Genomic DNA, 12686 nt, shown 5'->3' with positions numbered 1-12686 from the left:
TTTGGAAATGTAAAAGATTCTTATTTTGATTTTAGTTTATTTTAAAATGTTTTTCCTTAACTTTTTCACATTTTTATAAGTTCGGCACAAACTATGAAGACTCTGAGGCTAAGAAAGAACATGGTGAAATTTTCTTTATACAGGCACTTTACAAATACTTTGATCTTTGCTGTGCTGGGTAAGTAATGAACTTTTCTAATTATAGCAGATTATTTCAGGATCACATTTCCTTCAAAGCTGACTTTTTTTGGTGTGTTTCAGCTTCTGTCGTATTTATGGTGTGGACAACTATGACATTTAGATTTGCAAAATGTCGATCAGTAAGTACAATCTAAATAGATTTTGTTTTTAATTATACTATTTTGTTTTGTGTACTTTTGAAGAATTTAGTCTGTAAATCGAGGTAATTGCAGGAGAGATTTTCTGTTTACCTTGAATTATTTGATATAGAATTATAAAAACTTAGGCCTCCTCCAATGAATCTGAGAAAGTTTCTCCTAAATCTGCTTTTCTAGTTATGCCCTTTTCTCAACTTCCTTTCATAGATTTTTGAAAGATAATTCTCTCATATATAATTTAAGGTAACAGGAAATTCTTTTTTTCCTGCACACCATGAACTTGGGCTGTTCCATATCTAATGGGATTGTAAACCTTAAGTCTGACATGTTTCTAAAGTTTGAAATGTTTCTACATCCATTATGAACACTCAGGAGATGCTTGCCATGAGTTCTTGAGTTGCAAGATATGTTTCTTAGACTGAAACCCTAAAAGGCCCTCTTTTGGGGGCGTCTTGATTAGGACCTTGTCTCTAGTTCTGTATGAACAGTTACAAGCAGCCCTCTGACAGTCCTGTACTTACGTTGCCTTAGGGATGAGTTAATGAGATAAGAGACTGACTTTCTGGAATTTCTTTTCTCTCCTTTCCTCACCTTTGTTTTCTAAATCTTTCTGTTAACCCTAAAATTTTATGGAAGGGAATATTTATAATGTTAAACAACAGCCCTTTAGAAACATTTCAAACAACATGATAAAATCTCCTGTCTCATTAAAAGCAGAACAATCTATTGGCAGAAATACTGCATTGAGATTTTTACATCAGAAATTCTACTGTCAAAAATACAGTGCCCCCCCCCCCCCCTTACTTCAGGGGGATATATTCCAAGACCCAAATGGACTGAAACTGTGGATAGTACTAAACCCTATATATATAGTGTACTATGTTTTTTATGTTTTTTCCCTATACATGTATACCTGTGATAAAGCTTATAAATTAGGCACAGTAAGAGATTAACAAAAATAAAATAGAACAATTATAACAGTATACGGTAATAAAAGTTATGTGAATATGTTCTCTCTCTAAATTTCTTTTGAATTATTTATTTCTGGACTTTGCCATTTAATATTTTAGGACTGCAGTTGACCATAGGTAATGAAACCATGGAAAGTAAAACCGTGGATAAGAGGGGACTACTGCACCCATTGTCAGCTTGATTCTAATTCTGCAGTTAACCTGCCTCATATCTGTTCTCTTAAAGAAAATACATTAAAATGACTTCTGAAGTGCCTTTAAACTAATTCTTTTTATGACACGATAAAATATAATTTATGTTAGGGTTTTATTCATCTGATTGGCTGTAAGGCTAAAGTAAGCATTAATGTTGATTCTGTAAAATAGCATTTCTTAGTTTATGTTTTCTTAAAAAAATGTGTACTTATTTATTTGGAAGCGTTAACTGGTTGGAAAGCTTTCATTAGGACTTGTCATTGCACACTATTTGAATCGAAAATCTATATGTTTAAGTTTATTAGAAAATTAACTTTTTATGTTTGAATTGTTCTTATTTTAGGATTGGATGGAAATCTGGGTTGATGAAGCGTTTTGGAGCTTCCTTTTTTCACTTATCCTTATGGTAATAATGTTTTTGTGGAGACCATCAGCAAATAATCAAAGGTACCTAACAGAGGAATAGCCAGGTTTGGCAAGCATTTGTTGATAACCTGCTACCATGTTAACGTGTCTATAGAGACTATGGGAGAGTAGTCCATGCTTGTCAGGAGTATACGGTCAGGTGGGGAGACACACATCACAGATGCAAGACAGTGAAATCAGAGGCATGTCAAGTGAGTCCAGGGGCAGATGGAGGCAGGTGAGGAAGACTCCAAAAGGCAGGATTCATGTTTCATCATAAGGAAAGGAGCAGGCAGTGAAGGACTGAGCTGGAAAGGAGGGTACATTTCTGGGTAGTGGGGAAACCAGGTATGCTTTGGAGGTCATCAAGGCATGCAGTTTGGTTCATGCTGCGTACACTGGAGAAAGGTGAAGACTTGAATGCTAAGTTCAAACGTTGTGCTTTAGACAATATGTTTTGGGAAGCCCCACCTCTTCCACCTCATTCCTCTTCCCCAAGAAAAGCACTGTGAGGAAAAGTGTAAAAGTAGGTACCAGTGTGCGGGAGCAGGGGGAGGGAGTCTCTCTTTTTAAAATTACACAATAACAGTAATACATATTTACATGTATACACTATTCTGCACCTTCTTGTTAAAACATATCCACATTAAAACAGTATGGAGTTTCCTCAAAAAATGGAACTCCCATTTGACCCAATGATCCCACTTCTAGGAATATATCCCAAGAAATCAGAAACACCAATCAGAAAGGACATATGCACCCCTATGTTCATAGCAGCACAATTTACAATAGCTAAGATTTGGAAACAGCCTAAGTGCCCATCAGCAGATGAGTGGATTAAAAACTGGTACATCTACACAATGGAATACTACGCTGCTACAAAAAAGAAGGAACTTTTACCATTTGCAATAGCATGGATGGACCTGGAGAGCATTATGCTAAGTGAAATAAGCCAGTCAGAAAAAAATAAATATCACATGATCTCACTCATATGTGGGATATGATAAACAACATAAACTGATGAACAAAAATGGATCCAGAGGCAGAAGCACCCAATGGACTGTCAAACCTTAGAGGGAAGGCAGGGGAGGGCGGGAATGTAAAAGATCAACCAAAGGACTTGTATTCGTGCATATTAGCATAACCAATGGACATGGACACGGGCGATGGAGCTTCTCCTGGGGGTAGGAGTGGTCAGGGAGGGGTCAATAGGAGAAAAAGGAGACATATGTAATACTTTAAAAAACAAACAAACAAACAAAAACGTATCCACATTATCTGGTGTGGATCTGCCATTCTGCCATGTTACTTTTAATGGCTATATGGCCTTCCACATTATGAATGCAGCATAATTTATAGAAGCAGTCCCTGAATATTAAACATTTGTTTTTAGGGTTTTTGCCATTATTATCAGCAATGTTTTCTGAATGCTGTTAGACCTAGTAAATGTGGCTCACTCGTGTGTTTTATTTTCACCAGTCAGATTAGCAATTTCTCTTTTGTCGGGGCATGAATTAAACGGTGTGAGCAGGGAGGGAGAGCTGACATGGACAAGAGTCCCCTCCCTGAACATGACACGTTGCAGAACTGCTCTCCAGACAGAGCTCTCTCATTTCTGCTCTCACCAGCGGGTCTGGGGGCTCAGGGCCACAATTTCTTCACAATAAAAACCTTCCTAATTTGAGAGTAAAAATAATTAAATTTTTACTTTAACTTATGTGAAACTTAAAACATTGTAGATGTTTTTATGTGTAATGACTCTTTTAGTTAAAAGCTGAAAATTGAACAGTCTTAAACATCTTGTTGTTTTGACACAGGTATGCCTTCATGCCCTTAATTGATGATTCTGATGATGAAGTTGAAGAATTCATGGTAACATCTGAAAATTTAAGTGAGTGAGATGTTTTCTTACTGAGTGATAATTGTATATATTTTAATAAAAAGTATTGTATCTTTACCTGTGATGTAAGGTCAGATACATTTTTTTTCTTATAAAATATTTTTAAAACTATCTGTAGAAACTTCTATTATGCTAGATACTCAGAAAAGAGGAATCAGTAATGAAATTTTCAAGATGATTAATGTAGTTTGAGCTTTGTTACTGATTTGCTCTAGTGAGGTAGGTATACTGCTTTTCACAAAAATGATTTGGTATATATTCATCTTGCTGGTGATTACTCAATTTCTTTGAGTCACCTCTTCTTGCTCTTTAAAATTGGGCACATCTGTAATTTCCCAGTCATGTCCAAAGCATTTCTGATTATGGTTTTAGTGCTAATTTCATCTTTCTATTTAGTTTCTACATAGCACTTTATTAATTTTACCATAATACTCTAATCAATAATTTGAATAGAATACAACGCAACTCTTCCCAGAGGAAGATGAGAGAACCCAGAGTCTGTATGATACATTGTCAGTGTCCAGTATGCAATGATAAATTACTAGACATGGATGAAACTGGAAACTGTGACCCATAGTTAATGGAACAATCAGTCAGTAGAGATCAGGAGGTGGCATAGATATTACAGTTAGCAAGAAAGATTTTAAAAGTAATTATTACAAATGTATTAAAGAATCTACATGAATAGTTTGGTGAAGACAAGGAAATTTCAGAAGAGATGAAAACTTAGAAAAAGGAGAAGGAGAAGGAGAGAGGAGAAAAGGGAAGCACAACCAAATAGATAATACTATTAATTTTTTAAAAATATATAGTATTATTTCTTGATGAATTATTAAATATGAGGCTATAAAGGAAAATATTTTATAATTTTATATACTTGTCTCTATAACATTTCTCATTATAGCTGAAGGAATAAAATTAAGGACCTCAAAAACGGTTTCCAATGGAACAGCTAAACCACCGACTTCTGATAATTTTGTGAGTAACATACATGTTTAATAGTTCAGTCTTTAATACTTAAGAAATTGTCACTTTAATTGACCACCAGAAGAACATTTATTTTTTTAATACTCACCTAAGGTTATTTTTCCACTGATTTTTTTTTAGAGAGTAGGAGGGAAGAGTAGGGGGAGAGAGCAAGAGAGAGAAACATTGATGTGTGAGAGACACATCAACCAGCTGCCTCCCGACCAGGCCAGGAAGTGAACCCACAACCCAGATACATATCCTTGACCAGGAATTGAAACTGTGACCCTTTGGTCCACAGGCCAATGCTCTAACCACGGCTCTAACCACCGTCCAGGGCAAGAGAACATTTTTTACTAATGTTTTTTGTATGAAAATAAATGTTAGCAAGTAGCAGCAATATTGGTTAAGCCTATAACCATAACTGCTGTAGATCCTGCTGCTTCCGTGCTGTTCTCCAACCAACAATAGCAGGAGCATCACCTGGGAACTTGTTAGCAATGCAGACTCTCAGATACCCCAGAGCTGCCGAATCAGAATCTGCTCTCTAGCTGGAATCCATAGGTGATTCCCCTGCCCATAAAGGTGGAAAAGCTTTGTGCGAGTAAAAGCTTGTGTTAGTTTCTCAGCATTTGAAAGAGATTTTGAAGACATTTTGGTAACATTTGTTATCTGTTGGGAAGGGACTTTTACTATATAACCTATTCAGTTAAAAAATTAGCATTTTTTTAAAAACGGTGGAAGCTTGAACAAAACGACAAAATATAAGGCAGAGATTAGTTTTAAAGTATTATATGTATATGATTTATGCAGAAAAGTGATAATTATGAAAGTAATTAAGCAAAATCGAAATGCCTATCATACCGTTTTTGTTTGCTTTTTATTCTCACCTAAGGGTATGTTTTTATTGATTTTATTTATTTATTTTATTTTCGTGAGTATATAAGAGTCTTTATTGTAGCCCAACTAGCCATTGCCACTAATGAGCCATTAGACAAAGCAGTCCAGTAAAGCAGTCATTGCTAATGCAGTAGCAAACACAGGAGCCATCCCAGCAAAAATAGCCAGCACTGGCTGGTCAGTAATACATCTTCCCCACAACGCAGCCCCCAACATAGGAGCCATACGGGAGCTAACAACAGGCTGGTGAGTGGCAACTTATATACGTAAGTTCAAACCAGCTCAAACAAAAGAGGCTTTATGCCAAATAGTGTTTTTACTGATTTTAGAGAGGAAGCGGGGGAGAGAAAGAGAAGCATTGATATGAGAAACATTGGTCAGTTGCCTCCCATACATGCCCCTCCTGGGGATCGAACCCGCAACCTAGGATGTGCCCTGACTGGAAACCCAACCTACAACCTTTTGGTGCATGGGACAATGCTCCAACCAACCGAGCCACCTGGGCAGGTCTATTAACAGTTTTATATGGCTTTCTTACAATTAAAAATGTTAGATTAATACAGTGTAAAAATTCATATATGCACCTAAGTTCTGACAGGATAGATGACCTGTCAGAACAATTTTATTTGCTGGATTTAGTAAATTCTCTAAGTTTCATTTTTGGTAATTAATAATTATAATGTATTCTTTGAGTAGTTTTATGGTAATTTAAATAAATCTCAAGAAATTACAACAGTTTTAATTCTCTAGTGTTACAGTTTTTAAACTTTCAATATGTTAAGGTATTTTCCTCTTGTTTTAGGAATATATCTCAGTTTATTTTAAAGCTCAGTGTTTGCAAACACATCAATGGAAAGCCTTTTCATTTCTGTAAATTAAATGTATTCAGTTCTTGATCAGAAGCCGGGGCCTGATCTCTCATTGACTTATTTCTATTTGAGACTCAGAGAAATGGGGTTCCTATTAATACTGGCTCAGTTGCTTTGTCTCTCTCTAGGTAAGCAAGTTGTTATTAATACTAGAACCAGAATATTTAATGTATCCAGGTAGATCACAAAGAAACATTTTGATTTATTTTACATTATAAACCTAAATATTCATTATACCTTTTTTTTCTCTCTCTCTCTTAGTGAGGTAACTATAAGCAAGTTTCTGTTTAAAAAAAAAATTAGTCTAAATGACCTGCTTTCATTTTCTTATCTATAGAGAGGAGAGCATAAATATAAGTGATTTGACTTTTGTAAAGTTAGAATATTTGTACCATCCTCTTTTTTCTTTTGAAAAAACAAAAACTCATAATATAAAAACTTGAACAAATTAGGAGGCATAATAAATGCTCAGAGTAAAGAAATCAATACAAATCAATATTTTTCTATTTTCTATTGTATAAATCCATTCTTTGTATTTTTATGTGTTTTTGGGGTTTTTTGATGAAAAATAACTGCACAGCTAACAAAAACCAAGAATATAAAAATTAAAAATCCAGATTTTGCTTTGCCTGTTTAAGAAAATACTGGCATAATTTTTTGTGGCATTAGTGCCAACATCTTAGAATTTGTACAAATTAAAAGAACGTCATGCATTTTAATTTAAATGCTTAAATTTTATATACACTCTGTTTAAAAATTCTGTTTTCAAGTAATATTAAGCAAGAATGAATAGGTAAATGTTTATTTCTCCAGGATGAAGATTTGAAGTGGGTGGAAGAAAATATTCCCTCTTCATTCACAGACGTGTAAGTATCCTGTTGGAGCTTGAATCTATATTTTGGCCCGAGTGTAAAGGGATGAGTTCATACTTTGTCATGTGCTTTTCAGACCTCACACCTCTGTGTTTTTATAGCCCCCTTCACTAGTGAATTATTGGTTTACTTCACATTCAATTGCAAAGAAAACACAGCCTTGCCTTGCTCTCTCTTTCTCCTCCCTTTTTCACTGTACAACTATTTTAATACTTGTGCCTTATTACCTATTCCAGCCTTTTCATATCTAAGTTTATAGGATCAGAATCATTTTGTTTTAACTTTTTTTTAAATATATTTTATTGATTTTTTATAGAGAGGAAGGGAGAGAGAGATAGTTAGAAACATCAATGAGAGAGAAACATCGATCAGCTGCCTCCTGCACACCCCCTACTGGGGATGTGCCCGCAACCAAGGTACATGCCCTTGATCGGAATTGAACCTGGGACCTTTCAGTCCACAGGCCGACGCTCTACCCACTGAGACAAACCGGTTAGGGCTTAACTTTTTTATTATGGAGAAGTTCGAACATGTAAACCACATATAACCACATGACCATGTATGGTGAGGAAGCTCCTGGAGGAAAAACGTGAGCATAGGAAAAATAGGAACTTTGAACTATTCCTGGTCTTCTTTATCAGTATTCTGTTTGACACTAGAACTCCAGAGCCATTTCCGCAGTGGTGAGCCCGGGTCTTCGTCTCTGTGGCTCTGTCCATCCCGGAGAAAAATTGGTGGAGCGTAGTGTGCTCATATTCAGCTTTCTTAGAGACACTGGCCTTTTAATAACATTTTCCCTTTTTTTTTTCAGAGCTCTTCCAGTATTGGTAGATTCAGATGAGGTAAAGAATTTTCGCTGACTTCCTTGGGCTATTATTTTCACAAAGTAGAAATGCATTTCAGTTGAAAGTTACTTTTAAAAATGATCGCAGAGTGAGCAAGCTGAAAGATAATGCATTGATTTGTGGGTAAAGTTTAAAGAAACTGGATCCTCATTGAAAGCAGGAGCAAGATAAATGCTTGTTGGTGTAAAGGAAGGGAAGAATTATTTTATGAGATTTTAAGTCTTTGATTTTCTACATCTTGTGTATAGATAGAGTTTAAAAGATGGCAGTTTGTCTAAATTAATCTCATACTTGAAGATACTGTGTTGGGGTGTTAAATCAAGTTTCTGACTGATTTTCATTTACTAAGGAAATTTGAATAAAGGATGCAGATTTAGGAAAGTTTTTTTTTGGCGGGGCGGGGCGGGGCGTGGGATTTGTTATGGATCATCTGGACCTTGGAAGGTAGCCCAAGTCAGGCAGGAGTGTGAAGTGTAAGAATGAGAGGAGGGATGAGGACGTGAGCTTATGTGAAGAGTTGAGGGCGGTCAGTGGTGCTGAGGAGTAACTTGCATGGTGGCTGAAGAACGAGGGACCCTGCAGTCTGTTCTGTTCACTGAGAGGCAGGGCCAGTACTTTGCCATCAGCCTGGTTGGTGACTCTGTTGTGGGATGGGGAGTTTAGAAAGGCTGCAGTGTACTTGTACCCAGATGCAAAACGGTCAAACTTCAGGATTTATAACTCTACCATGGTATTATTCTTAAAAGAGCATTTATAGTATTCATTTGATAAATCATGATTTCTAATTCAAAAGTATGTTAATTGGTAAAGATAGGGGAATCCCTAGATGAACTGTTCCTGCCTCTCCCTGGTGATTCTCTCAGGATGTGTTCTAGCTAGTGGAATGTTAACGTTCCCTGTACTTCTCAGTGGGTAACTGACTAGACGTACTAGGGAGTATGGGTTATGTGGTTTTATTTTCTATACCTAATATTTCTTTGTATATTGTGGAATATACTCAGTTCTCCACAAAAACCATGACTGTTGAAAGATTAGAGAATTTTGTTAGGTACTGGAAGAAGTATCAACATTTTGATGAAAATCTTTTATTTATTTATTTTCCTTTTCAGGAAATTATGACCAGATCTGAAATGGCAGAAAAAATGTTCTCTTCAGAAAAGATAATGTGAAACCTATTTAACAGTGGAGGACTCCCAGGACTAAAAGAGGTCACACAACACGTTTTTATGGTGTTATCTTGGAAATCTATGTATTCAAATTAAAAATTCAGTGGGTGGATGGGTTCTGTACCCTTTTTAAGCTGGCTCTTGAATGTCAGTTTAATGTCCATTAAATTGCCCTAATTGGAAATAATCTAAGAAAAATATTTTGATAAAACATATGCCCCAAAGCCCTAAGCTGATGGGTGGCAGACGTGTGGATTGGGTTGTCTCTTTTTTCTGGAAAATATGGCAGTTCCAGATTTAAGCATTTTTTTTACTTAAACACTCCTACTATTCTTCCACTGACCTTTGAGGCAAATAAAGCGTGGTCAAACACTGCCTCCATCTTTTGGGTTTATAGGCACTAGATGCCATAGTAATTTCCTTTGACTTTTATACTGAAGTGACTTGCTAATAAGAACGTGGTTAACGCTGGAACATCGGATATTTATTTGGCTAGGGTGCACACATTTGCACAAGCCCTGTTTGTCATCACTGTGCACATCAAATCCTGGACGTCTTCACTCTCTCAGCTCAGTGGACACAAGTGCATGGAGAGAGTGGTCTTGAGGGTCACTTCCAAAGATTTGCTCTCCCACTGTCCCCTCACTCAGGCTGTACGTGCATGTGCTGCTGCTGAACCTGCTGGGCAGGAGGTGGACACCTGGCTAGTGGCTCCCTCAGAGCATGTCCTCCCGACCAGCTGGGCGACCGTGGAGGAAACTAGAACCTTATCTTGTATGTAATCTTGCATAGTACTAACGGTACAGTACATCACTGTTAGTCTTGTAATTAATGTCTTAACCTTCAACCATGTTTTATACATTATTTTATTATGTGTAACTTGAAATTTTTCTAATGCAGAACATTCTAAATTTGAAAGGCAGTTGAAAGTTGTCTGATGGAAATGTGAATATTTGCTGCTTTCATGATCAAAGCTCTAGTGGACATTTAGAGTAGGAATTAAAGCTAGAGTCATACATGTCTTTCTTGTGAGTGAAGAATGATCCCAGAGATTTTGATTGAGAAGCATTACAGTACAAACACTTAAATAGAATCTTTCTTTTTTACCTCATTGTGAAGCCACAAAACAAACTTTTTTCTTTGGAATTTACTTCTCATTTACCCATTTCACAGGGGCTAGTAAAAAAGATTTATTTCCAGTAGTAATGTCTCTTAAAAGATACTTTCAATTTTATTTTCAGTCGTGAATATCAAGCAGTGTTGTACATTTCCCAGCATTGATGTCCTTCCTGAGGGTGTAGTTCACCCTTACCCCAAGTTGTTTCAGACCCAGAGGTGACCACTGTCCTCTTCCTAAAATTTTTACCTAATGCCACTGCGCAGATTTCGAGACAGGTTCACTCCCAAATCATACAGCTGTAGCTGAATTCTGAATGCAGAATCCTGGGCGTCCAGCCAGCAGGAGCTGCCAGCTAGTGGGGTGGGAGTGGGAACAATGGCCAGTGTGAGACCGGAAACTGCCTCTGACGTAACCTCAATAAGTGTTTATAAAAACCCTGTGTTCTGCAGCTGGAAAAATAAATGTTGGACCCTGGATGGCTTAGCCTGAGGCTGAAATGCAGGCTTTCCTCATCACCCAGAGAAAGTAGGTTCCCTCCTGATGGCCTGTCAGAAGTACTGTTTTTTCAAAGGCATGCACTGTGCCTGTCGCTGCCAGTGATCATTGTGTCCTCGGTTGATACCTTGTGTTCTGAATAGAGGATTCCTGTGGCGGGCCTACTGAACCCCCTCATGTGAACAGGTGGGGGCGCCCTAGGGCTGAGTAGCTCAGACAGAGGACCTGGGGAGAAGTGACACCCATGGCCACCATGCAGCTGTCATCCTGCTTCTGCATGAAGGTTCCAGAAACTGGCCATCCAGGTCTGATTAATTTCTTAGGATGCCATCAAGATGGGCCTTCCTGTTAATGAAGGGACCTGAGGACCAGAGTCCACTTTTACGTTTTTCTACGCAAAATGCTTAGAAAACATTTGCAATTCATGCTAGATTTATATGCTGTGTAAAATTAAAAGGGAATTTTCGTGATTTGCTTTAAAAGATAGTTAATTTATTTCAAAAATGAGAAAAAATAGATGAGTACGTGAATTTCTAAGGCTGAGAGATAATGTTTCCATACATTTCCTGTAAAGAATAATTTTTTAAATCTTTCATGTCCTATAGAGAATATCGACTTGCCCCCTGTAATATGGTACATTATGTTTGCACTACTAGAATATTGAGACTGAAGTGTAAAAAATGTACATACAAGGTGATTTTTATATCCTTTTCTGAAAAGGGGTTTGCGTCTGCTGTGCTAGGCTGCACATGAATGGTCTAAAGTCGAGATGTGCTAGTTTATAAGTCACTGGCTTTGGTACTTGTGTCTTTGCATGATCAACAGCATGCAATAAGCAGTACGAAACACCAGGCCTTATACTGATAATTAAAGTCCTCAGCATATCAGATGTATATAAGTGACAAATGAGACTTTTAAGGAAATGTACATATAACACAGGAACTCACTATACACTAAAAAGCTTCCTTAGAACTAGGAAAGCGTATTTGGGGAGAAAGGTTAGGGGCTTAAGAAGTTATATTTTTCTATTTTAAATGGTTAAATTATTGTATAATTTGGAAAAAGTTGCTTTGAATGTAGGACAAAACTATTTCAAAGATTTTTGTTTGAAAAAAAGGATATATTTTGTGCCTTAATATTTGTTCTGACTTTTAATAAATTGCTTTCTGAAGTTTTGGATGATTGATTCTTGATAATATCTATTAGTGCTAGATTGTATAAATTTACACTATTTGATGGCAGGACATAAAATTTTTAAAAGAGGAGGTACAGCTGTCAATGTAAAAAGCATCCAATCCTGTAAGGATTTGTATGAGTTTATTTGAGCCAAACAGATGATAGTTGTTGGGAAACAAAATCTCAACAGATTGAGAAAATGCTCTGGAAAATGGCAGTTTTACTACTTATTTTATACTTTGTAATCAAAGGAGGAGGCATAAGAGGGTTACATGAAATCCACTGGTGATAGATTAGGGAGGCGGGAGAAAGCAAAGCAGGGAAATCTCTGAGGTTGAATAAAAAGTGAAATGATAGACACATACTTTTACATAGGTGGATATAGGATAACCTGATAACAACAGTGAGGGGATTTGTGGTCTCTGCTCTGGTGTGGTTGTGCTTCCAGAAAAAAAGAAATTACTTTGA

At 36.8% G+C, this 12686-nt stretch overlaps 1 protein-coding gene across 3 annotated transcripts in view; it reads left to right on the top strand.

The window, feature by feature from the left end:
• The window catches only part of TMEM87B (transmembrane protein 87B), a 42730-nt gene extending 30517 nt beyond the window's left edge, over window positions 1-12213 (top strand). For 2 of the 3 annotated variants that reach the window (XM_079792043.1, XM_079792042.1), the window contains exons 12-19: window positions 72-178; window positions 262-320; window positions 1848-1951; window positions 3727-3800; window positions 4714-4787; window positions 7358-7410; window positions 8228-8258; window positions 9371-12213. In XM_079792043.1, coding sequence (XP_079648169.1) covers window positions 72-178; window positions 262-320; window positions 1848-1951; window positions 3727-3800; window positions 4714-4787; window positions 7358-7410; window positions 8228-8258; window positions 9371-9430 — 562 coding nt within the window. In that variant the 3' untranslated portion in view covers window positions 9431-12213. The remainder of the gene's footprint in view (window positions 1-71; window positions 179-261; window positions 321-1847; window positions 1952-3726; window positions 3801-4713; window positions 4788-7357; window positions 7411-8227; window positions 8259-9370) is intronic. The other variant, XM_079792044.1, reaches the window with a different exon arrangement.
• The last annotated feature ends 473 nt before the right edge of the window (window positions 12214-12686 follow it).

The sequence above is a fragment of the Cnephaeus nilssonii genome (assembly GCF_951640355.1).
Source record: "Cnephaeus nilssonii genome assembly, chromosome: 15".
Lineage (NCBI taxonomy): Eukaryota > Metazoa > Chordata > Mammalia > Chiroptera > Vespertilionidae > Cnephaeus > Cnephaeus nilssonii.
This window is presented reverse-complemented; position numbering and strand designations above follow the sequence as displayed.